Source organism: Alligator mississippiensis, chromosome 1, assembly GCF_030867095.1.
Source record: "Alligator mississippiensis isolate rAllMis1 chromosome 1, rAllMis1, whole genome shotgun sequence".
NCBI lineage: Eukaryota > Metazoa > Chordata > Crocodylia > Alligatoridae > Alligator > Alligator mississippiensis.
This window is the reverse complement of record NC_081824.1, coordinates 287,024,529-287,052,112: the sequence shown is the minus strand read 5'-3', so window position 1 is coordinate 287,052,112 and position 27,584 is coordinate 287,024,529. Positions and strand designations below refer to the sequence as shown.

General features: G+C 40.9%; 1 protein-coding gene across 4 annotated transcripts in view; it reads left to right on the top strand.

Annotated features, from left to right (window-relative positions):
• APP (amyloid beta precursor protein) overlaps positions 1 to 27,584 on the top strand; it is a 378,216-nt gene that overhangs the window by 340,351 nt on the left and 10,281 nt on the right. For 2 of the 4 annotated variants that reach the window (XM_006264124.4, XM_019476142.2), the window contains 3 exons: positions 7,415 to 7,468; positions 20,699 to 20,799; positions 23,997 to 24,143. In XM_006264124.4, coding sequence (XP_006264186.2) covers positions 7,415 to 7,468; positions 20,699 to 20,799; positions 23,997 to 24,143 — 302 coding nt within the window. The remainder of the gene's footprint in view (positions 1 to 7,414; positions 7,469 to 20,698; positions 20,800 to 23,996; positions 24,144 to 27,584) is intronic. The other 2 variants (XM_019476143.2, XM_019476141.2) reach the window with 1 other exon arrangement.

Here is a 27,584-nt window from a genome sequence, read left to right as displayed (position 1 = left end):
GGCATGGGTAGGATGGGCAGCAGCACTGGGAGGAGTGGCTGTGGGGTTGGCTACAGCCACCCCAAAATTCCCGATAGCTTCGTCTCCCAGTGCCACTGCCCACCCCGCACCAGACTACCCTGAGCTCAGCCCTGGCCCAGCTCCCACACTAGGAAGAGGCAGACCCTGACACTGAGCCTGCAGAGGGCAGCCCACCCTCTCCCATACAAATCCAGGGCAGCACACCTCCCCCATGTGTCCTGCAGGGGAGCTGCCCACCCTCCCACGCTCCCCAAACAAGCCACCCATGGCTCTGCCCCACTCCTGGGTTCTCTTTCACCACCTTGGCTGGGCAGCACCTGCCCAAGCCCTACTCCATCCCTCACTGTGGGGGGGCCTCGATCTGCCCTTCCACACACACTCTTCCCTACCTTCCTCCCCTTCCCTGCCACAGATTTACCATCCAGATGCTGCTCTCCAAGCTGCCCACCTACATTCCTAGCCGCATGCATGTTGCAGCTGCGCACATGTATATGGCATTTATCAATGACATTATTGGCTACACCAGCCAAAAAAAGCCAATTGCCAATAATGTTAATTTTCCTTTTATCAGTGCTGATCCAATATGGACCGATATATCAGTGCACCTCTATATTTGAGTTATGCAATCATATGTATATGCTTATTCTGTGAACATCTTGATCTTTCTGGCTTAGGAAATTACGTTAGAAAACGAAATTAGGAAATTGTCTGCCATATTTCCTTCAAGAAACAGAAAGTCCTGATTGTGTTTCAGATGTATATAATAAGTCTCAGCATTATATTTAGTGGACATCCCTTACTAAAAAATACAACATTTAACTGGGTTGTGAGACCCTGATATAAACTTACATGGGTATCATGTCAGAACTATGGATTTTTAATAGTAAACATTTGAAAAATAGCTACCAGTTGGTAACAAAAAGAGGGGCATACTTCCTCAACATCATTCTAAAAATAAAACTATGTATGTGATTTTTCTGATTTGATATTGCTGAGGTGTTCTTCATGCACTTGCAGCATTTTTCTTACTGGACAGTCGCATTTTCTTCTAAAGAAATGTTTTTACATAGCCCATGGAATAATCAGTTGAGAGGATCCTATGAGTATGTTTCTAAATTTAAATAATCTGTATATTATCTGTAAAAAATTAGTCATTGGGCATTCTACAGGCAGAGCAGTAAAGGTGCATTTGTCTGTATGTATAAGCCATGTTAATGGGAGGCCTGGAGAAATGTTTGCTTTATTAAAGTTTGTTCTTAGTTATATTTGGAGATGAATTAACAAAGGGAATACAAACATCATCAGGTTTATGAGAGAAACTCATTCAAAATTAATTGAAACAAAAGTGAGCATTTATGGAAGAACAACGTATGCTACTTCTAGGTGACAATTAGATGTTCCCACAGGCAAGAAAATTGCAATAAGATGGGGCGGGGGGGTGGCTTTAAATCAGTTTTGGGTTGCTGTTTATTTTAATGCAAGCTACAATAGTTTGTTTTGGCATTTCCAATTATTACTTTTATGACCTGTTCTTAAAAGTCCTGTATCATTTTAAAGCATTAAAAACAGAAATTATTTGGTGGACAGAAACCTGTTCCCTGGCCTCCCCTCAAGTCTATCCAAATCATAGCAGCTAATAACAATTAGTAGGTGGTACTAATGTGATCTGACCTGCAGGTCCCTCGTTTTCTCTGCAGAACCTTCACTGGGCTCCCCTTGGCCCACTGCATCAAGTTTGAACCTTCCCCCCCCACCTTGTTTCTCTTCCTGAGCATGTTTCTCCCTCTTTCTGTCACTGTTTCACAAGTGAAATCAGCCTCACTATACTGTTTGCATCCTGTTCCCACTCCCATCTCCATGCCTGCTTCCATATGCATGCAATGGCCAACTTTTTAATATTTGGGCTCAGTTAAATCCTTCCTAAAGTATTGGCAAACATTAGCCCACTGGCCAAAGGCCTTGTTCCATTATAACATGTTTAAGAAACCAGGAGGAAGGAAAAAGAAAAGTATTCTAAGCTAATACCTTCCCTATGGGTCCTGGTGCTTCTGTCCATCTTTTATACAGTAAGCTATTCAATGCAGGGAACATGCCACTAAGCACACTGCTCCCTCTTAATGAATAACAATTAATGGTAGTAAATATAGGATGAAAAAAAATACGTACTAGAGAGGTCTCAAATACACTATAGTAATGAAGGCAATGGCCATTAGCAGCTTATTCCTATGAGATGCTAGGAAAACTCAGCAGTCTTATGCTGAGCTTCTTGGTATGTGGTAATATGACATATTAGCATTTTTAGTTTATATTTGTTTAGGTAATTTTTAAATAATGAGCAAATTTTCAGTCTGCAGATCCTTAGGCTGTTTTATTCTAGTTTGCAGTAATTGATTATTTAAATATTGGCAATCACAAATTTTAAGTATTAGTCATTTGGCTTGGGTAATTAGATTAGTTATTAGAACCAGAGAATCTCGACTCTCTTACCACAAACATTAACATAAATGCAGCACTACTTCCCTTGTTGCATTGCTGCTTTACTGTCATCCTGAATGGTCCATGCAGTGTATTGAGTAAATCAGTTAACTTTTCAGACTTAATATAGCAAAATTCACTTTTTTACAGCAGACAGAACCATATCAGAGTATCTGTCAAGCAAACAAATTGTGTAATATATGGCAGACTGACTTTAAATGACCTAGTATGTGTTTTTTCTCAACAATCTCAGAGATGTATGAGATGTTAAGTAAGTACTGAAAAAGGAATTCACAAACAAAAACATGAATGTGAATGATCATAAGAGAAAGGAAATATAAGGAAATGGAACGTCCAAATCATAATGTGGTATTAACATCCAGCACCCAGCTCCCTAGCAGGTGTACATAGGTGAAGCCAGGGGAAAAAGTCAAATTCAAAAGTCTGTCATAGTTGAAAGATTCACTGGGAAACACTTAGGACATATCAGTATCCGTAGCCTATACACTCAAGGGAATAATGTGTCCAACATCGCATCCTGCTATCTTTTACTCCCCAGCCCAAAGGAAGAGGTATATATAGCTAGGCCAACTGGAGATAACCTTTGGCACCAGCTGAAAGTAGGTTTCGAACTCATACCTCTGGTCCTATATCAGGATGTCTTAACAGTTCTTTTCCTTTGACTGTTCTCTGTTCAGAGATCCTTTTATTGTGAGCCATGATGGAGGTGGTCATATGGAGAGTCTTTGCTTTCATTCTAAATTTTCCTGTGGCTTCTATACTTGTATAGAAGAATCAGTATTGTTTTAATAGTTTATTTCATATTAGAATTGCTTTCCTATCACTTAAATTTGTTCAAAGAAAAGTTAGTGTATCAGTGAAACACTGATTACTCTACAGTTAAAAGACCAGTAATTCCAGCAAACTACCTTGGACCTTTCCTTCCTGCTGGTCTCCATGACCTATTTTCCAATAAACGTCCAATGAAAATTACATCCAGTAAACTATATAAGCAGCCTACACAGTTAGATGTTCAGTCACGTGAATTCTATTTTTGTTCCGGTTTGATACTGAGAGACTCACAAAAAATATTTTCCTGCCCATTTTAACAGGAAACTAAAATTGTTGTTAAGATTTAGAAACAAGACACCATTATTTCTTGCAAAAAAAGAACTTTACTGTTGTTTTAGCAGTAAATTGTAATATAGAATGACATGGCATTATTTTATTTAACTCATGACTACTGATATGCCAGCATCTAGCTCAGTCTAGATATACCTGCCATGCCACTTCTGAAGAAATTATGGGTGAAATCCTGGCTGTCCAAAGTCGATGAAAGCTTTGTCATTAACATCAGTGGGATCAAGATTTCATCCTTTTGGGTTGTGTTCTAAATGAAAAAATAAACTTGCTTTGTTTTTATAATCTGGCCAATCCTCCCTCTTTTTGATCATGTGGAAATCTGTACTCCTCCACCTTTCAGTTGATTTCTCTTGGATTTTAAGCTCTTTGGGGTAGGGACTGCACCTTCTTATGTATTTGAAAGAAAGAAGAAAAAACCTAGTGGTTGCTAGAACCTCTTGTTCTCAGGTATTTTAGCACTAGATTTAAAGTTAACTAAATGCATACTGAATGCAGCTTGCATGGTTATCCCATGTGCAAAAAAGCAAGTATAATAATTCATTTCAGGGACCAGATCTTGATACAAAATAACTTCGAGTGCTTATTCTGTGCACTCCTGGACCTCTGCCTACAGTTACTGTTTCTGCTTGTGTAAATGTGGTTAACCATGTAGTCATGCAATTTTGGAGCATGTAAAATTAATGAACCTTTGAAAACCAGACTATAAGTGCTAAAGATGCTCAGAAAAAAGTGCAGGTCCCCTGCAAAGGTGGAGAGAAAAACCACTGCATCACTGAAAGGTGAAGTTGGTTGGGAATTTTCTGGTGGAATGATTTTCTACAGTTTTCTGCAAACATCACAGTTTTCCATGGGAGAAATTTCTGATTTTCTGTTGGAAATCGCAACTACATTTGTAATTTCACATTGACTTGATCCAGATCCAAGGATCTCATTTTGTTAAACTGACCTAAAATGCTCAATTTTTTAAAATCTCTTTAAAAAAATTTAAATTCTGCTTCTTATCAACTCATTGCCCTACAGAAGGTTCTGTTCAACCCCACATTCTCTCATCTGTGCCAGATTCCCTGGAAGTTATCCCCTATTATTAAATCTGCATTGCCCCTTGACTATGCTATGTTGACATTAGGAGAGAAACATGACTGCATTATGGAAGATGTCTGACCAGCAGGGATCTTGGTTTTCACTGATTTTAAAAAATCCCCAATTTTCAGTTAAAAAAAAAAAAAAAAGTTACCCGAAATCCACATTTTTCTGTGATTTAAATTAAACACCTCTAATATATAGATACATAAAAATATATATTAGTGGTTTTTCATTTTAATAATGGAAATATGTAGATTTGGGGTTACTTTTCTTTAACAAAAAAATAGAGATTTTTTTCAATCAGAGAAAATCATGATCCTTGCTGACCAGGGAGTCTAGCCCACAGGAGAAAACAGGAATATCAGGCCCTGAATTGCAACTTTTATGAGCCACTTCAGAAAAATGCAGCTTAATATTGAACTGGCTTGAAATAAAATTTCCAGGTGGTTTCAGCATATGAAGAGAAACAGGTAAATGTCAGGACCATGTGGATGCTTCATTTTGATATTTCTATTTCACAAAAAAAGGAAAGAAATTTCAACTCTCTGTCCTGAGCATGATTAAAAACATACTGTTGAAATGTCAGAATTTCCTGCCGAAATTCAGTAACATATTGTGTCATTGTTGGTATTTCTTTTGCTATTGCTAATTAGAGGGCTCCTCTTAGTTCCACTCTAATGTTCATGATTCTGGAAAATGAGGCTGTGTATCCCATGCAATAGCTACAATTTATAAGCCTAGTTTACCAAGTACAGGTTTCCCTCAATTTATGTGGTAGATGCGTTCCCACAAAACTGCATATAAATCGAATACACATAAAGGGATCCCATTTTATAATGTAACAAATAGGGATACATTCCCACAGCAGGGAGAGAGGGAGGCTGGGCCTAGGGAAGGGGTGGGGAGAGGGGTGTGGTGCAGCCCAATAGCTGCAAGCAGGTGGCATCAGCTGATCCCAGGGCTGCAGCAGGGGCAGCACTGGGCTCTTCCTGGTTCTCAGAGCAGACATCAGCCTGCTCTCATCCCACTGCAGGCTGGGGCTGATGGCGGCACAGGGCTCTTCCCAGTGCTCAGGATGGGTGGCAGCCTGCAGCAGGACGAGAACAGGCTGGGGCCAGCAGCTGCTATGGGCTGGGGCTGGCGGTGGCACTGGGCTCTTCCTGGTGCCCGGGATGGGCTGCAGCAATGGGATGGGGGCAGCTGCCACCCCAAAATTCACCATAGCCCTCTCCCCCCGCCACCTGCCTGCCGAGCACCAGGAAGAGCCCGATGCCACCACCAGCCCTTGCCGGCAGCAGCCTCTGGCCCCAGCCGGCAGCAGGACAAGAGCAGGCTGCCGCCTGCCCCAAGTACTGGGAATAGCCGGGTGCCACCTCTGCTGCAGCCCAGGGAGTGGCTGACACCTCCTGCCTGCAGCCACTGGGCTGCACCATGCCCTGCTCTGTCCCTTACCCTACAGACTTAGCTCGCTGCGCCCAAGGCCTTCACTTGTCCACTCCAGTCCACTCACCCCAGCCCCTTCTGCAGCAGCCCCAGGAGCAGCCAACACCACCTGCATGCACTATGGCATGGCACAGCCCAGGGGCTGGGGTGAGTGTGGAAAAGCGGAGCCCCGGAGTTGATTGCATAAGAGTTAATTTACCTCGCATATAACAAATTTGGGGTATAAAAAGTGTCATTACATAAGACTCAATTCACATATATAAAACCCGCATAAATCAAGGGAAACCTGTATATCTGATTTCCAGACCAACAAGAAGCAAATGTATTTGTGATGTTTTGGCACCTCCATTGCAGACTGAAACAAGATAGCACAAAGTAGCATAAAATAAGAAAAATAAAGGGGAAGGAACAGAGGGAGAAATTACACAATTGTGTTTTAACTCTCCCAGTAGGTTCAGTTGGAATTTTGCTGAGGTTATTCAGTTTCCTCTAATTTTGTCCAAATCTGTTCAGCCTTTCCCATTTACTGTTAATTCTGCTGGGCTCCAAAGTGCATCGTGCTGACTCTTAAGATAAGTGAGGCCTCTGAATGAGTGTAAAGTATTTAAACATGTGAACATAGTTGAATGGGAGGCATAAATAAATCATGCTTGGAGACCTTGTTTACTGTGAAAAGGAAGACAGTCTGATTAGATGGATAACCCTACTAACCATTCATTGTGCTGGCTGAAAATATATATTGTCCTTATATTTCTGTCAAGCCTTGTAGCTATTGCCTTCACATAGTCATAATCTGGAAAACAGATTTAAGACTTATTGGAGCTAGAAATCAGTAGTGATGAAGATTTGTTACAAGGGCTCATCCTCTTGTGTCAGTTTTTGTTGCCAATTCTAAAAGAGGCAGGAAGATGTTTCTAAGCAGACATTGAATAAATCTCAATAGTTTCTAATCTGAGACTGTATTCTGGTTAATGTTCAAATTAGAAACTATTGAGATTTACAATGTAAGATTGACACAGCTACAAAACGCACACTTTTTTGAGGTTGTACCCATTCCCTTCCTTTTATTTTGAGAAGCAACTAAAGACAGATCTTTTCCAGCTGTTGCTTTTTATAACTTTGTTCATGGCATATGTCTCTCCTGCACTATCCCAACAAAAAAAAAGCATTTGACTTATCATTTTGGGGGGGTTGTTTATTTTTGTTTGTTTTGCTTTTTTTTTTTTTTTTTTTTGCTGCACATCCCCAGTTGAGCCGGTTGATGCCCGCCCAGCTGCAGACAGAGGACTGACCACGCGACCAGGTATATAACTTGCATGGCTTTTACCTAACCTATGTTTCCCCAGCATGTCTATGATCTGCTTGAGCTGAAATGATCACCTTTTTTTGTTATGAGCCTCTGTTAAGCTGTAGTGTCATGTCACAAACCATTACAGATAGTGATCTATGGCCAGTTCTTTAACAAGGGACTCTCACAGAGATTCTCCCCAAGCCTGTGGGAGCTTTCATTTTCTGAGGAATGCATGCTGCCACAAAGAGAGGACGGGGACTGAAGGTCCATCTACTTGTTTTTCCATTTAGCAAAAGTGGGGTTTTTTCCAGAAACAAGAGGGAGGCAGCAGCAGTGGGAATATAAAATGGCCTTACTGTGAAAACATCCATATGTAGTTCGATTGGCATATTGTATTCTGATATGAAAATATTAGCAAGGGTTCAGGCTGGGTAGTATTGAAAATGATGGGGCCATTAAGGTTTTTTAGGGGGAGGGCAGGGATATGGCATTTATCCTTTAAACACCTGTCAATGGGTGCAATTTTCAAAGGTTAAAAAAAAAGGTGCTCTTCAAAAAAGCACTTCTAAGCTCAGGAACGTGTTTTCCATTTAGTATCCAGACCTAGGTAACACTATTGACAGCAAAACAACTGCCTCAAACTTCTCTTTGCAGAACACTTTCGGAAGGGGTTCCAACAGCCAGCAAGCATGTGTCCCCCTACTTCCCTGCCTCCTTTCCTCTAACACATACCCCCATACCCACCAGTCAGTTTAGATCAATCTGTTCTTGGGTTAGAATCTCCATGCCAATCCTCCATATTTTTTTTTAAAAGCAAGTCCAGCATAAATATCTAGCTACCTTCTCTTCTTTCCATTTCACTGTCTCCCCTCCAAAATTCCTGAAATGAAACATAAGCAGCATGCTCCTGTATGTTAAATCTTTCAGAAGTGACCAGTATTACTATCTGTCTACGGAAACTATCACAAAGGGGGGGGGGGAGGGAATTAAACTTTCTGAATTGCAGTTCCAAGTTCAGATGGGTGATGTGTTTGTACCATTATTTTAACAGTCTGATATTTTTAGGCTTGTGCAAAGCCTTAATTCATTTTATTTAAGCTAAGTGGGTCAGGAATTATGTCTGCTACAGATCTAGACATATGATGTTCTAAAAATATTAGAATCAGGGAACATCCTTGTAGCACTAAAGTATTTTTATCTTCTGGGATGGTTCCCTCACTAAGAACAATAAAAGTATCACAGCATATGCAACATTTTGCGAGTGAAAATTTTATTTTCAGTCCCCTTTATGGAATATATTCACACTCTAACTGTAATCTTGTCATCTGTTTTGTTTTGTTTTTTTAATCTTTTTGTTTTTCTCTTCCTACATGATGTATCTTAATTCTTTGATTGATTGCTGTTTTGTTAATTGGGATTTCTTTGTGCATAATGAAAATGTGCTGCAAAGGGGCATGTGCTTATTAATAATTTTCACAAGCTGAGGTATGGATGGGGGAGGTGGAAAACGGCAGGTACATTCTTGCATGAGTTTTGCTTCATGTTTCATGTTCCTAATTCTGATTAAATAACAGCTGTATTATGGCCATGGTAATGAAGCTCTTTCTTCTTCCACATACTTTTGGTAGGCAGTGGTATTGCACCAAGATTTTATAACTTCAAATTTCGAAAAGTTAAGAGGTGCTTTTACCCCTTGGAAAAGTGTGTGCTTCTGTATCACCTCACTGGTTGAGTTTTAAGTGAACATCTCTCAAGTGCAGTGGTGACACTGTCAAATGGTTTCTGCAGTACATAAGCTTTTAACGTGAGGCTTAAGTGGTGTGAAGGAGATTTTGTCAGCTCATTGTACTTGAGAGAATTTTATCCTTGCGGCCGTCCCCATCCTGTGTAAGTACAGTTTGCATTTTTGTCATTAAGCACAAGGCCCCTGTGAAGCTGACTAAAGCCTGTTTTTGGAAATCATGGTTGGCTGATGGACTTACACCCTGAATTTGCCAGAATACATCAACTTTCTGGGTTCACAGGGGGGAGCAAGAGTACTGTTTTACATGAATGCCAAATGAATTGAGAGTAGCCTGTCCTGTTTGCAGTGCTGGGAAAAGCTTCTTTTTATATTTCTTGGTATTTGTTGTCTTCAAAAAAATCTAATAGATTTTTAGTCATGTTTTCTAATTTTTTAACATAAAAAATTAACAATCTGACAAAAGATCACTCAGTCTGTTTGGATAGGCTGTGCAGGTAACGTCTTAAATTTTCCTCTCCTTGTTATCCATGCATTATAACTGTTTAGCCATCTGGACAGCGTATTGTGTCTCATCTTAATGTTACACAACAGGATAAAAGGATGATCTCGTGGGTAGAAAATTGAGCTAGGACTCAAGAGACCTGGCATCAGTTCCTAGCTCAGCTACTGTTAATTTGCCCTGTGCCTCAGTTCTCCATTTGTAAAATGCAACTAATGATTTCCTACCCTTTGCATGTTGTAAGGATAAAATCCATTTCAGCCTACTGAGAAAAAGTTCTACACACTTAGTAACCAAAACCAGGGATTGAGATGGGAGCATTAGGCAAACTTTGACTTTTCTTTTACTTCTAGTGTAGCATCTGAGCATCGTCTAAGATACCCTGATGTGTGATAGCATGACATAAGAGACAGTATATTGTTATTTAACCAACTAATTGTTGGAGCTACTGCCAGTTATTAAGGTGTACTATACTGTTAAATACTAAAGTACACCATGACCTTTCTGCAAATCTATCCTAAAATGTAAAAATCTAGCATTAAAAACCCACTTGATTTTTCCATTACACATCAAAATTAGAATTCAGATCATTAGTTTCTAAACTGTCCTTTGACATTGTGAAGTATTTATGAGAAAGTCAATGTTAGCCTGAACAACAAGTTTAAATTATAGGAATCCTGGAAACTAGAAAGGGTAGCGAATTAAACTAAGTAAAATGGAAATCTCAGAGATGTATGAGATGTTAAGTACTGAAAAAGGAATTCACAAATAAAAACATGAATGTGAATGATCATAAGAGAAAGGAAATGCAAGGAAATGGAACATCCAAATCATAATTTGGTATTAACATCCAGCACCCAGCTCCCTAGCAGGTGTGCATAAGTGGTGCCAGGAGAAAAAGTTAGTCCTAAGTCTGTCATAGTTGAAAGGTTCACTAGGAAACACTATTAGGACATATCAGTATCCGTAGCCCATACACAAAAGGGAATAATGTGTCCAGCATCACATCCTGCTACCTTTTACTCCCCTTTTACTTACCTTTTACTGTCAACTGAAAAATTACCCTTCTAACAGGATTTATTTTTACCCATTGGGTGCAAATAACACATCTATTTATTAGAGCAGAAATTTTTTTTTAAAAAGATCATTTTTGTTTTTCTTAGTTTGTTTTATATATTTTTAGCTTCACTGATTTGCTTTTTTGGGGATGACGATAGTCATTTTTCCCTATTTTGGGCTCTTCTTTCACACAGCAGTGAGAATCAAAACATTTTGAAATATGAAACTGTAGTGAAATACAACACTACAGGTGAAATACCTGTCACTACTTTTAAAAGGCTTTTTTTCTTAATGGTCTTGATCAGGGCTGTCCAGCTGATGGCTCAATGGCCACATACAACCTACCAGAAATTAACATGCAGCCTGTGGCCCCACTGCTGCGCAGCAGGAAAGGGCCTTGTGGGGGAGGACTGCACATTACCAGAGCTGCCCACGTGTTGGGAGGCCACATAAGGCTAGCACTGCCTGGGGGAGATCTGTGGCACAACCTTTGGGGCCCAGGGTTTTGGTCAGGGGGGAACCTGGGCTGGCGACTTGCCCTCCGCACCATTTGGTCTTCATGGGGAGCAGCCATGGGGTGGCATGCTGTTGCAGTGTGTGGCCCCCAGCCATGCCATAGTTGGACAGCCCTGGTCTATCTTGCAAACTGGTTTCCTTTTAACGTTTGTCACAGTCTTGATCTTTCGGTTTCTGTTTCTGCTCCTGCATCATTAGTTCAGCACTCAACGCAGTGACTTGTTTCTTCACGGTGAAAAAGTTGATGTTTGTTCTCCAACAGGCTTCCAATCTGGGCTTAGCAACAAAGGAACATTTCAGCTCAAACCCTTGTCAGGAAGTAATCAAAAGCTGTAAAGAATGATCAGATATTTAATGCATTGAAAAACCATGAACACTTTTAAAAAATAGCTAGAGCTAGTCTATTGCTAGAGTTGGAAATTCTTAACAATTTCCACATACTTTTTTTGTAGCCTAGAGGATCTTGTAGGGATCCAAAGATGGTGATGACAGTGCAGATAATCCCTTTATGTCTTCCCAGTAAGAGAAATAATTGAGCCTAGATACTGCAGGGAGATTTTTGGCCCATTTACTTGAGGTCTTATTATAACAACAGTTTCATATGGAGTCTAGTCACTTCATGTTGCCCTAACTAATCACGTCAAAAAGAGTTGTCATGTGACTAGTTGTCCAGACCATAAATCAGTGAGGCTTCTTCAGGACATATCACCAAGTCTTAAACTGTCAATAGTTTCAGGAAAAAAAACAGTTGTACAAATCTTTACCTGTGCACCTCCACTGATCCTAGCAACAATGGAAGCTGCAGTAGGACTTACCCTTGATTCTGGAATACAGTAGCTTCTGTAAAGACCAGCTTAGTGTTGACACAACAAAAATTGACCCATTGCCCATTGCTGCTTGGCAGTGCTTTTCATTGTCCATAGTGTCCATATTTCCCTAAGGTTAGAAGCAGCATGTACACAATGGCATGTTTGAAATGAAGCTCTGCTTCCCTTTGTCACTCACAAATGATAGAACAGAGGAAAAATTCTGCCCAATCTGTTCTCTTTTCTTTCCCCAATAAGAAGCACACTGAGACGCTAGAAAAGGTCAAAGAAAAATAAAATGGATAGATGTATCTAAAGTATCATATGCTGAGCAGTCATCCTTGATCTATATTTTCTATTCCATTCTAAATTATGAAAGGTTATTACATATTTCTTGCCTTAAAAATGTTCCACACAATGAGACCATGCAGCCCAGAATGAAATGTATTGCTAAACTCGAAAAACTCTCTTATAAAAAAAGTTTCATAATGGAAAGAATAACACCTCTTTAGTTGATCACACTTTTCTTTCCAGGGATCACTTCTACATTATGAGCAGTTAATTTCTTGCAGCTGAATTCTTAATACAAGTGAATCAGGACATTTTTATTGAGAATATTGTAAACATATGCCCAAAAAACTGTAAGCTTATTACATTTCAGGAACTCCGTTTTAACACTGCAACTCTAGTCTTTATAAAGTGAAGCCAAAATTAGAAAACTAGCCTCTTGATGTCTGGGTGGCTATTATTTAATACTGCTAGAATTTCTACAGCCTAATGCAAAAAAAAAAAAATACCAGTACTGTGCTCCCATTTGGTCATGTTCTTAATTGTGGCATCCCTGCTAAATCCGTGTGTCACCAACTGATGACATCTTTATGCATGAGATATTATGGTGTCATTGATGTCAGTATCAGACATAATCAAAGGTTCACCTAGCCTATTAATCTGTTGGGCTAGTGTGGTTAATGCCCACGGTTTCCATAGCCAGTAAGACGCAAATAAATGATTTTAGCTAGCATCACATCCAGCTGTCTTTGACACCCTAGCCCAAATAACCAGATAACCCCCTTATAGCTGGGTCAGCTGGGGGTGGCTTTTGTCATGAGTCCAGAGCAAGCCTTGATCTCACACTTCTGAAGTTGTATTGAGATGCCTTCACACCCCATCTCAAAAATAGTAACCTTTGTAAATTTTAGCAACTTTTCTGAATGTATTGCTGTTAAGATAAACTACCTCTGTCTGTCTTAGGTAGTTGTCTGTAATAAATTCAATAACTTGCCCCCCTTATTTCTTTCATATTTTATAAGTCTTAGGTATTACTGCCCCATATATTCAAAGATTTGTTTTTTGGCACTTTTAAAATGTAGGCTTACACCTACCACAGACACCAATATACAGTACACAAGTGAACAAGCAATGGTTTTGCCATCAGGAATCTTTACCTTTTTTCTACTTTTAGTGAGATTAGTGTATTTCAGTTTTAAACCAAGTGTCTGTTTATTCACTGACTAGAAGAGGGCACCAGAGACATGGCTTACCGTCTTTGTTTTGCACTTTAACCATTTTTCCTCCATTAAAAAAAAATTGAGTTGCTTTTAGTTGGCCATTAATTTGATGCGCAGTGAAACTTGGCAAATGAATTCTTGGGCTGAGGGGGGAAAAGAACTGTAAACAGTTCTTAAACTGTTGTTTGTCTGTTTCCTGGTTGTGGAAGTTGGCTGAAATTATGATCTTTATATTTTTTTACACTTCTAACTCCAAAAGCCACTTGCAATAATATTTTTCTATTGGAAAGTTTCAACTCATTATTTAAAAATAACACCGTTGTTTACTGTGTATGCATGTAGTTTTTAACTAATTTTGATGAGAGTATATTTGCATTTGCATAGCAGCTGCATAGACTCATGCCAAGAAGAGATCTGCCAAATTTCACTTGTTTGGTTATAAAGGGTGTTATATTGCATTCCAGTGAGGCTTTACAAATGATTTTTTAACATACTTGCGTCACTTTACAATTAAGGAGTTCTGCGGTAATTCATGCGATAAAAATAAAACATAGATCTTATGAAGATATAAGGAACATTCATAAAGCTATTAATCTTATGCACTTAAAAAGCACTTTTTAGCCACAAAAATCTCAAACTTTCTGTAGTAGATTTGTTCCTTAGGGATGACTGTGATGCCCTCTGGTGGCTAAATGACCTGCCCTGCTCTTTAAGCAAATCCTCCCTTTCCTTTCATCTGCCACGCCTGGATTGTCTTAATAAATTTGTAAAAGGAGGCTGCCCAAGGGTCTTAGAGCGAGCCTTGGTTTATCTTCCTGCCAGCAGATCCCTTCCAGACCCGCTGACCTCAACCTATTCCCCACATCAAGGAGGTCCCCTGGCCCATATATGCCCCAGAGCACCCATTGCCTTATGGGCTATTCACAGCCTACAGCCTCCTCTATAGCTGTGCCTATAGATACATAGATTGTAGAGTCAGAAGGGATCACAAAGGATCATTGTGTCCAACCCCCTGCCCCTGGCAGGAAAGAGGACCAAGCTCAGATGACCTCAGCCAGGTGTCTATCAAGCCTCCTCTTGAAGACCTCCAAGTTAGGTGATAGCACCACCTCTCTTGGAAGCCCATTCCAGGTTCTGACCACCCTTGCTGTAAAAAAATTTCTTCCTAATGTCTAACCTGAATCTACTCTCCACTAGTTTGCACCCATTATTCCCAGCTACTCCTAGGGGTACTCTGGTAAATAGTGCATCTCCAATTCCCTGTTGTCCTCCCTTGATAAACTTATAGGCGGCTACAAAGTCTCACCTCAGATGTCTCTTGTGAAGGCTGAAGAGATCCAGATCCCTTAACCTCCCCTCATAGGGTCTTTCATGGAAGCCACTAATCATGCGAGTGGCTCTCCTCTGAACCCTCTCCAGATTCTCTGTGTCCCTCTTGAAGTGTGGCGCCCAGAACTGGGCACAGTACTCCAACTGCGGCCTGACCAGTGCCACATAGAGGGGGAGCATCACCTCTCTTGATCTGTTGGTCATGCATCTGCTAATGCACAACAAGGTACAATTGGCCTTGTTGATGGCTTCGTTACACTCATGTAGTTCATGTAGTTGACTCCAAGGTCCCTCTCAGCCACTGAGCTGCTGAGGAGGTCGTCCCCCAACCTATAGGTGTGCTATGGATTCTTCCTCCCTAGGTAGAGTACCTTACATTTATCTTTGTTGAATTGCATCCTATTTCGTTCTGCCCATTGATCCAACCTGTGCAGATCAGCCTGTATCTGCTCCCTGCCCTCTGGTGTGTTAACGTTGCCCCATAACTTGGTATCATCTGCGAACTTGTAGAGGGTGCTCCCCACACGCTCGTCCAAATCACTGATGAAGATATTAAATAACACCGGTCCAAGGGCCGAACCCTGCGGTACCCCACTGCCCACCTCCTTCCAGGCCTTGAACGACCCATCCACTGCCACTCTCTGGTGCAGTCCCTAAGCCAGTTGGCCACCCACCTGACTGCATAGGCATCCATTCCACAGCCTGCTAGCTTCCTTATGAGAATAAGATACGAAACTGTGTCAAAGGCCTTCTTAAAGTCCAGGTAGATGACATCAGCCTCTGCTTCTGTGTCAAGGCATTGTGTGACCTGGTCATAAAAGGCTATAAGATATTACCAAACTTTCATATCAGTTGGAATACAGCCCAACATCTCCTCCAAGTGGTTCAGGCTTCTGTCCTTATTAGTCACTGCCTCTCTTGGACTACCAAGGCTGTGGGCTCACTGGCCCTGGCTAGTCTCTGCCCTTCTTGGGCTCTGGGCCCCAGGCCCTATCTAATCTGTGCCACTCTTGTGTTTTGTGTCCTGGCTCCCAGTCCAAACTGCAGTCCTTTGAGGCCTTTGTGTCCTTAAAAGTCCCAGTGGGCCCTCTCCAGGCCTCTAGGTGCTTACTGGGGTCCCTGCCTTCTTGGTCCCCAACATTGTATCTGGGCTCTGATCTGCATCACTACCAGCTCAGCTATGGGCCCTGGTCCTGGTACCAACTTGCTGCTGTCTTAGTCTTGCCCCTCTCAGGCCCAGGATTTGCCGCTCAAGGGCTCTGGTTTTACCCCCCGGGGGTCCAGGCTTCCACACCTGGGCATCTCCCTTACTCCACCTAGAACCTAACCCTGGGTAGGGCTCCAGGCACTCACATGGCCCTCAGGCACCATTGGGACCTCTGTACCACCCCTAATAGTCCCAACCCAAAGCACCAGTAAGAACTTAAACAGAAAACATGATCACTCTGGCTATAACTTTACTCCAAGCCCCCTGGCTGTCTATCAAAAATCTCTAGTCATACTTGGTCCTACTCCCCTCCCAGCTCTCAGCTCCTTCATTGCTGTTCCCAGGCATAGCTGGGTCTCTGCCAGCCAGCTCACAGCAGAGCTCTCCTCACTTTGGGCCCCCAAGCTAGACTGCCTGCCCTGGCTCAGGACCTGGGTTTATATGCCACCAAGGCCTCGCCCCTTCCCAGTCAAGTGACTCCCTGGGTTGGCTGCAGGTGTTTCCTCATTTATCCCACTAGCTTAAATCCAGGGTTGCTCACTGCTGCTGGTCACTGTTGTAGCAGCTTATCTCCCATGCAGGGCTCTAGCCTGCAGAGTAGCTAGCTCTGCAGTAGGTACTTGTAGTAGGTAAATACCTAGAGACCTGCTCCCTGGCAGCTCATAATGCTCAGCTTCTTGAGGATCTCCCTGCTGCATTTTTCCTCTTAAAGTAAGAGGCATGCAGGCTCCCTGTTACACCTCCTAACAAGGGTTGAGTATATTACCCTTGTTTTAAAGATGACAAAAATGAGGCATAGGATGTTAAACAACTTGTACTCGCCTCATCAACAAATACATGGCAAAGTGGGGAAGTAAAAGCTGAGGTCATCCAACTCACAGGCACTTGTTCAAGTCACAAGCTGACAGGTTCTTTCTACACAGACTAAAATATGTATTGGAAATATAAAAACTCTATGAATGATGAAGGAAGCCACTGTAGGAAGCCATCTTAATTTAAGTCACTATTTACGTATATGGTTAAATGTCTTTCTGGATTGGGGCTGTACTCCCTTCTTCAAGTGTGTGTTGAGTGAACCAAAGTCTGTGATAGGTATAACTGGGCACATCTACACAAGACACTTAACACTGCACAGTAGCGAGCCTGTCAAAAACCAGGCTAATAACCTACTGTACAGTGTTATTAGGCTACTGTGCAGTAAGCATCACAAAAAAACCATGCACCAGTGTTACCATGCAGTAAGAGTAGTTAATGCGCATTCAGTTAGTACTTCACTGAGGAAGTATTGAACAAAATGTGCAGTAACTACAGTGTATTAATGAATGTGTAGATGCACCTCCAATGCACAAAGTGGTGGCTTTTGACTGCATTCTACTGGGAGGTTTTGTCATCCAAAAGATAACAAAAGGCTACAAACATGAGTAACAATCAGTGTGGCTCCATGCAAAATAAGAACATCAAGTTTTCCACAGCTGTTATTTACCCAATAGATGAAGAAATTAGAAACTATAGTAATATGCTACTAACTACTTACTCAGTGGAATTGTGTCTTTTTTTCTTAAAAAGCCTAACTACATATTTACACAAACACAAATGCTAATTTATTAGATACGGGAACATTTTTCATGCAGCTGTCTTAATCTCTTGGGTAATTTAATATTACAGTGTGTATGGATTTTTTTTTCTGTTAAGGTAATGGAATAATTAAATTGTATATATTCCAAATGCCAAAATGAAGTGTATAACAAAAAATAAATAAAAGCCAGTGAAGGCTGCTAAATGAAAGTAACACGGTTGCATTTGTCTCACTTATTAATGCTAACCACTTAAGCAAGACAAAACTTAGCTGAGAATCTCATCAATTTTTATTTGCACACATAATGAGGTAAAACACTCTCTTTGGGTATAAAGAAAAGCTGCTTTCATCCCTGACTAATGAATAGTTAATATGTTAAGTACTGGTTTTGGATTGGTTTTGGTATCTAAATATTTTTAATTAAGGGATGGGATACTTAATATGAGAAGTTATAAGTTAAGGAATATATTTATCAACAATCAGCAGAGATTTTAAATTAAAGTACTTAGAATTGCTGCTTTTTTGGAATAATGCTGTACATAGTTTAAAAAGAAAAAAAACCTGATAGGTATTTGTGAATTTGTATTTAAGGCCAATTGACACTTTTTCCACTAGTGGATTTATATATGGGCTTAGTTACATGTGCTAAAGTTTGCACATACTGAACAGCCTTGGTGTTGAGTCAGAGTTAAGGTGATTGTTTTGTGTTGTAGTTTATATTTATTTTTGCTGCTTAAAAATGTGTGTTTATTATGCCAATGGTGCAGTGATAACTATGTCCTTAATTATTTGATTCTTCTTCCTTTTTAATGAAACTGGTATGTAACTTTTGAAAGATACTTAAATCCCTGGTACCTCTGTGCATCTGTCTCCTAAGGGCAGCAGGCCACCACTTGAATCATTAAACAGTGGGGATGGGCACTCTCTCCATCCCTGCTTTCACCTACCAGTCTCACTTCATTCCTCAGGGCAAAGAACTGAGGGCAGTAGTGGGGGGTAGCTAACATAGGCAAGAGATTTGGAAAACAAGAGAAAGTTTACCTAAGGTTGGGACGAGGGTAAGGGCAAAGGGCATGTCTACATGTGCAGTAACCTGCTTTAGTTAATATGCATTAAATCTAATACACATGCAGGGAACCTGCCCTGACATGCTAGAAATCCAGCACATTGGAGCAGACGTGATTAATCAGAAAGTAATGCACTCTAGCAGACTCTAGTGCAGGGGTGGGCAAAATGGTGGATCCAGCCAGCAGCCGAACTCCATTTCCCAGCAGCCCCTGCCCATATGGCTTGCAGCAGTGACAGCCTGGTCCCAAGCTGGGCAGCGCTGCGATCTACTGCCTGCGTGCCCCTGCCTGGATCGTTAATTGTTAACTAAGCATTGTTAATGCTAAATGTTTGGGGAAAGATATAAAACCTTCACAGTTTGAATCTCCGATTGGAATGAGGGTAGGACCCTGGCAAGTGCAAAGTAGAGCACTGTAGTACATAAACTGTTCGTCTGATCCATTAGGACAGTTCTTTTGTTTTCATCACAGTAACTGGGAAGATGACAGCTTCTCATGAACACCATGTTCCTGCAGAGTTTGGATTGGAACCCGTGTTTCTGAATGACAAAACAAAACTCTCACTCATTTGAACCAAAAATTCCCTGTTCTCTGAATCAGCTATAGCAGCAATTGGCAAGTTTTTTACGGTGGGCGGCTAAAATGACCTGCCTCGAGTGCAAGGTGGGCTAGCACTAAGATCCAGCCACCACTTTGCTACTCCCCACCATTGCTTTTCTCTACTGTCCAGCTGCAGCAGGGCACAGGAAGCCTCCTTACCTTCCAGGTGCAGAGCAACATAGTGTGATGCAGGCAGAGACCCTGTCGCCAAAGCCCCAGCTCTGCAGACCAGATCCAGTGGCTGTGTAGGCTGAATCCAGCCCACAAGCCATGGGCTGCTATCCCCCAAGTGGACGGAATTACTTACATGTTCTTTTTAAACCAGAGTCAGCTAATGGAAGACAAGATATTCATAGGCACTTGTGTGGTTCCAACACTTCAGTTTATGAAAATCAGTGTAGATCCTTTAGGTCATTAGAGACTCATCCATTTTACATGTACTAAAGTGCTGGCCCAAAACACTTAATCCTGTTCTCAGTCAAGACAAGTGGAAATCTCCCATTGACATCACTAGACCCGGCTGGGCTGCAAACTATATGCAACTAAAGTCATTAAAAAGTTTGCTTATTTTCTTCAAATGCCCCTGGTTTCTGGGTATAGGGGACTTGCTTAACTCACCTGAGTTGGAAAATAACTGGTTACATTTGCTAGCAGAAAGAAGGGGAAGTTTGAAATCAGGGTGGTTTTTAACGACCTGCTGTAAAAAACAAAACAATCCCCCTCCACCCCCCAAAAAAAGCTTAATAAGTATTCTGTACACTTCACAGAAATACTGTCTTTTCCCTTCCAAATACATGTTAGTTTCCATCTCAAAGCAAAGTTTAAAGTGAGGCTAAAATAGGGGTTGTTTTTTTAATTTAGTGCTGCTGCCTCCTCATGATTTATAATATTATAAACTCACAGAGAACAGGAAAACATAAAGACTGGTCCTCAGCTTGTACTCATCCTTGAAGAGTTTTCTCAACAACAGGAGGAAGTTGGGGATTTTTATAAGTTATCAGAGCAGATCCTAACTCTTTCATCCTTTGAGTCTCTTCATGAGACTGTCACTCTAATCCCTCATTACTTACCTCGCCCAGTTGTTCACGCTGCAGAGTTCTTGGCGCATGGACCAATACAGCTGTAGTAGATTGCGAAGCACTAAGAGATCTTTTTTGCCTCATTAGCTGTCATATCAATAGGATTTGTTTGTGGGGAGGGGGAATCAGATCTAATTTTTGCTTTTCCTTGAGCTTCCTTTCATATCACATCTCTTATCGGTGTGAGTAACAATATTGCCTTTTGTTCATAATGGTGGATTTAGTAATTTATTTCATTGCCATGCGATGCAGGTTCTGGGCTGACCAATGTTAAAACAGAAGAGATCTCTGAAGTAAAGATGGATGCAGAGTTCCGACATGATTCAGGATATGAAGTGCATCATCAAAAGTTGGTGAGTGGAACACAAAGCTTTTTTTAAGTTTATACCTTGAATCATGGTGGCTAATATCATTCTTATATAAAGGGCAAATACATTCTCAGCTTCTCTTAATTTTAAAGGTGTAAACATATAATTTTCTAGCAAAGAGTAAGTTGCAAGTAATTTCAGAGGAATTAGTGGACTTGAGTATAAAAAATGCATGAGATAAAAATCAAGCCAACAGTCAGTACATGCATAAGACCATTTATGTATATTTGTGAAAAGTATGGTCTTTAGTTCATCTCTTATTGCCAGTGATCAAGTATCTAAGGAAAGGGAACAGCTAACAGAATCCTAGGTACAATGTAGTAATAAAATGAGGCAAACAGAACAGGGGCAGGAAAGGTAGTTTAGGGGTGAGGAATGAAACTATCTCACAAACTGAATCATTGTCAGCCAAAACAATAAATGCCAAAGCACATGATAACTGATCTTCAAGGTTTCCTTCTATGCTCTTACTGTGTGATTCTCTACCTATTTTGTTTTCATTTCTGTTTACTGGTATCTTTGTTTTTCCACTTTTGTACTCTTGCTACTTAAGTACTGCACTTCACTGTGTAGTGGAAGAGAGATCTTCCCTTAGTTTGACACTGTGGCACTTATGAATACAAAAAGATCCAAGCAAGACTACATGTCTCCAAAGGGTTTTTGATCAGATCCAATAAAAATTGAAGCAGCGGAGGATTCTTACAATAGTGTTGTAATGATAGGTCAATATCTGTCCTTCTGCCTCCTCCTTCCTTGGGAGTAATAATTGGTGACATTGCATATTATTCTAAATTCCTAATATTAAACTTGGAAGGCTTTTTAAAAATATTCTTACAATTAAGCTGAAAATCAAAGTGAACATGGGACTCAAATTTGCATTTGAACAAGGTAATCACTCATTAAATACTCTGCCAGTTCTTTGATGTTGAGAATAGAGAATTCTTAGTTTGACAAGCTAATCTAAAATGAATTAGCATTAATGATAATTTGAGCGAGTCTGATGCACCTACATCAGAAGGGTTAAACATCTGGTGAATAAGCTAAAGTTTTCTCTAGGGAAGAAACCTGGCAGTAGTGTATTTCAGTGTGCTTATTTTCATGTTGTTATCCTTGTATCACATGCACTTAATTACCTATCGCTCTCACATTCTGCGATTTGCTATATCTGCCCAAGCAGTTAGGAGCTGCAGCTCCCTCTACTGTGTTAGCTGATAAGATAATATCCCATAAAACAAGCAGGAAGTATTGCAAAATAACAGTATCTGCATAAAAATTGCTTTATCTTGTGCAATGCTAGTGATAGCTGAAACCATAATTCAGAAGTTAATTTGGGAATTTTCTTTTTTATATATCACCTCAGTTTATTTTTGTATTGAAGGCAAATTTAGCTACAACTAATAAAGTAACACTAACAATACTAGGCAACAACTTTCTTATCATACCCAAGGCACTGCATGTTGCCATCCAAGTCAGACATGTATTGGCAAGGTAGTTTAGGTAACTATTCCAAACCTGAAGGTGTTCTGAGGTATTATTCCCCTCTCCCCCAACTTATATGAGGGTGATTTTGAAACCCATGTTTAAAGATGCCTCCCCTCTTATCATTTGAAAGTAGTAGGTAGAGACATACTTTCAGGTCAGTTTCCCTTTCCCTTTTCTGTACCCTGCAGCATTTATCTAAAAATCCCTTTGGAATCATGGTTGAGAGGCTTAGAAAAAAATGTAATGCAAGCCTGGAGTTATCAATTCATCTTGACTTGGTTATTTTTCTCTAAAAAGGTATTTCTGCTTTAAATACACAGGAGCCATTGTTTTTCAAGGTTGTTCTTCAAGACTGAATCCGTGGTGCTTTATGCTTTTGCAAGCAAATAGAAATTAACTAAGGCATTCTGCAGGGTTTTTAAAAACAAGCAAACAAAAAAAGTCTTTTAACACCTCTTCATTTATATGCATGCAAAATTGACAGGAGAAATTAACACTTTTCTCCACATCAAATTATACCAACTGTACATTTTGTGCGTGATCGGTTGAATTCTTCTTATTTAAACATCTCTTGCTTAACCAATACAACAACATAAAAGTATCAAAGCATGCAAAATAAATATTTATATGGAAGGTTGTTTTCTAAAAGAGTGCAAATGTGATACAACTTATTGGAAACTCAGCTAATCTCCAAATCTCCTTCCTTTTAAATATTTTTTTAAAGTGAGAAGTCTCGCAGAAAAGCTAAGAACCGGTCCAGTTGAGTCCAAGAATAAACAAAGGGAGCAAGTAATCTTTCTTCTATTTAATAACCTGTATGCTTACTATAATAGAAGATGAGAATGCCTGTGACAGACAGGCAGGCAGTATATTTTAAATATATACATCATACCAATTAAATGATGCAGTTTAATATATAACATGAAATCTGTGAAACATAACTGTGAAATCAGTTGGTCTTCTATTTCTATACCTTTTGCTGTTTTCAAGATTCCACTATTTGAAACTCATAGCAAAGCATTATTGTGTCCAAAAATTTCCCAAGTTATGTCATGCTTACCATATGTCATCATTTTCCCGCCTCATTCTGTGAAGACTTGATGGCTTCCTTTTGCTACGCACCTTAAAATAGGATGCCTATTTCCAGACTGTCTCTCTGCTGTTAGACAAGTCACCTTGCTACAATGAATTTTTTCCCAGCTGGGTGCTCTTATCTGGTGGGTATAAAATGTGCTTACCTAAAACAATCCTGAACTCTCAAATTAATGAAAAAATGTCTCATTCTAATATGCAGAAGATAGAGAAATCTTCATGTTCCCTAGGTACCTTCCCATGAGCCCTGTCAGTCATCTTGAGATTTGCTTAGCTGATACTGAAACTAGCGTGGGCAGTTAATAGAAGTTACACTTGAAGTGGCTCTGACTGAAAGGTTCTGAGTAGCTCCTGGACAGCTACACAGCTAGCAGTAATGCAAAATTTACATACTGGTTATACTCTTCTTTTGGTTGGGAGAGCTTGGTGCTGCACTGGCTTGGTTTCTGCACTGCTGCAGGTCATGAAAACAACACAGCACCAAGGTCATGCAATAAAGTTGCAGGGAATCGTTTTCTAAAATGTCTTCAAGACTACAACTTAGCAAAACAGCAGTAAGTGTGGAGGGTATGATTAGTTATCGAGTTTTTTGTTTGTTTTTTTCCTAGGTGTTCTTTGCTGAAGATGTGGGTTCAAACAAAGGCGCCATCATTGGACTAATGGTGGGAGGTGTTGTCATAGCAACAGTGATTGTCATTACTTTGGTGATGCTGAAGAAGAAACAGTACACATCCATCCATCACGGTGTAGTGGAGGTAGGTAAAGGTTATCTAGCACAGCTCCATTCCCATAAATAGGAGTGGTTGGAGACTATCTTGTACAACTCTGTAAGACAGTGTGTTTAAAACTGGAGCAAAACAGGCAATTTGGTTAACCAGTGTTTGATTGCAGTGTGGTTTCCATAATAAAATCATCTGTTTTATCAGAGAGACTAAATGAATGATCACAGAATCATAGAAAATTTAGGTTGGAAAGGACCTCAGAAGGTCATCTACCCCAACCCCCTGCTCAGTGCATCCTCATCTATTATCATCCCAGCCAAGGCTTTGTCTAGCTGAGTTTTAAAATCTCCAAGTGTGGTGATTCTATAACCTCTCTGGTTAACCTGTTCCAGTGCTTTACTGTGCTCCTAGTGAGAGAGTTTTTCCTAAGCTCTAACCTAAACTTCCCTTGCTGTAACTTGAGACCCTTGTTCCTCGTTCTGTCATCTGCCACCACTGAGAACAGTCTCAAGTATTTGAAGGATGATATTAAATCCTCTCTGTCTTCTCTTCTCTGGACTAAATAAGCCCAGTTCCCTCAGCCTCTCCTCAGAAGTCATATGTGCCCGGCCCCTAACCTAACCATTTTCATTGCCCTCTGCTGGACTCTCTCCAATGTGTCTACATCCTAGGGGTCCAAGACGACACAGTACTCCAGATGTGGTCTCACCAACATCTGAATAGAGAAAAATAATCATTTCCCTCAATCTGTTGGGAATACTCCTAATAATACAGTGTGCCATTAACCTAAAATGATCTCAATGTGTAAATTTAAGCACAGTAATCCAAACTATAAGCCATTTCAAATTACATCTAAAACTGCAAAGATTGTTGAGGGGTTATGGGACCTTGAGGGAGAGGAGTTCATTTACCTGTAGAATTTAACAGTAGTTGCAAAGAGACTCCTTCATGGTTCATAAAAGTTTAGTGAAAATATTAGATAAGATGAGGTTTTAGGCAGGTCTTCTGCGGATTCAGCTGCATACTACAAGGATTTGCCATATTACTATACTATATTACTTTTTGTACTCCTAACAAGATAAATTCTTCACAGCCAACAGCCTTTGATTTATGGCTAATCTGAAATTCATAGAGTTGAAAAAGCATGTATGAAACTCCTAAGATCTTTTCTCAGAATGAAAACAATTGCTTCTCCCCAAACTGTCAAATAAATCCATGACATTTTAACAATAGTTAAAAGTAGCATTACTGGTAACATCCTGAGATTTAACAGGGTCTCAGTGTAGAGAAAGACTGCATTATGAGGGGGTTTTGTTGTTGTTGTTTTTTTCCAACTTGGCTTTCTTCCCTTAGTTTACTGATATCCCAAACCCCCAAAGGTACTTGGCTGACTGGAAGGAAACACCTGACTATCTTTGGAGGTGCTCAGGGCTGTGCAGGCTGGATTGGGGACACAAGGACTATTCGAGCCCTTTGCAGAGGACAGAGAACATCTGGCTGACTAGCCTTTCCCCCAGTAAATTCCTTTACTGAAGAGACTGTCTGCTATCCTACTTAGAACTGTGGATTTTGCTGGGTTGCCCCAAGGAGAGGTGAAGCCCCTCTTTCGGAACCTGAACTGGAGCTCACTTGTTGAGTCAGGGCCACAGAAAACCCGGGAGAGTGGGGGTCTCAGGTGGGAAGGAGACTCTCCCCTTGCTCCAGAAGCCAAGGGGTACTCTCACTGACCAAACACGGATTCAGTGGTCCCAAGCAATCACCTCTCTGTGATGCACAGATACTTAATCGTGCACAACTTAAACAATACCATATTTACTTTAATATGAGAGAGTGGGGTTTTTTTCCCCCAACCAGCCTGGGGAAGGAAGCTCTTCATCTTACATTCACGTGAAAGGAAATCTCATTAAACACCTTGTCTATCATTAAACCGCTAGCAAAAGCAGCATGTGCTCAGTAATAGAAACAAACTATGAAGCTGATTTTAGTGCGGCTAATACTGACCATGACTATAAAACACGTGATCAGTGTTGGGCAAACATACTGATGGGATCCTACCACAAATTAGTGTAGCCCATCTGAATAAGATACGTAGTAGTGCCTATTGCCCTGAGTTCCCTTTCAGAACTGACCTTTTTTCAGGGCATAGTGAGCCACTACACTAAGTACATTTTGACTTCCTCTTCACTCCCACAGCTGAGCTGGGGTTTTCTTTCCCATTTCCAATGATTCCTGTTTCTATAGCAGCCTTAAACATCTGGCAGACATTACAAAATGGAATCCCAAACAGTTCACCTAGATCCTTTTGGTCTCGTCCTCTCTCAGCCTGTCACGTATGATTATAGATTTCATAGACATTAGGGTCTAGAAAGGGCCTCGCAAGATCGAGTCCAGCCTCCCTGCCACAGGTAGGAAGTCTGCTGGGGTCAAATGATCCCAGCAAGATAAGCAGTCAAACGTTTTTTGAATGAGTCCAGAGTAGGTGCTTGCACCACCTCTGGGGAGAGTCTGTTCCAGACCCTGGACACTCGGACTATATAAAGACGTTTTTCCTTATGTCCAGCCTAAATGAGCTTTCCAGAAGTTTGTGGCTGTTAGACTTTGTTATCCCTTGGGGAGCCCTGGTGAATACCTGCTCTCCCAGATCCTGATGCACACCCCTTATATAATTACAGGTTGCCACCAAGTCCCCCCTGAGCCTTCTCTTCTCCAGGCTGAAGAGTCCCGTGTCCCTCAGCCTCTCCTCATAACGCTTGCTCTCTTGGCCTTTGATCATGCGGATGGCTCTCCTTTGGACTCTCTCTAGCTTATCCATGTCTCTCCTGAATTGGGGGGCCCAAAACTGGATGCAGTACTCCAGCTACGGCCTCACTAAGGCCGAGTAAAGTGGGAGGATGACATCCCTGGTTTTGCTTGAGATTCATCAGTGGATGCATGCCAGAATTTGCTTTGCTTTGCCAGCTACGGCATCACATTGGTGGCTCATGTTCATCTTGTAGTCAGTCAAGACCCCCAAGTCTCTTTCAGTTGCACTGCCAAGCCTATAAATATGATGTTGTTTTTTTCCTCCCAAAGTTGAGCACCCTGCACTTCTCTACATTGAATGCTATCAGGTTTTGGTCTGCCCACCTTGCCAGCCTGTCCAGGTCGCCCTGTATCCCCAGCCTGTCCTCCAGTGTGACTGCCTTCCCCAATAGCTTCGTGTTATCCGTGAACTTCACCAGTCTGCATCTGAGTCCCAAATCCAGATCCTTAGTGAAGATGTTGAAGAATACTGGCCTGAGTACTGAGCCCTGAGGGATACCACTGGTTGCCTTACACCATGTTGATTTGCTCCCATCAACTATTACTCTTTGGGCCAAAGCCAGTTCCCCAGCCATCGGACTGTGAGATGGTCGAGGCTGAAGTTCCCCAGCTTAACCATGAGGACATCACGGGAAACTAAGTCAAAGGCTTTCTTGAAATCCAGATATGACA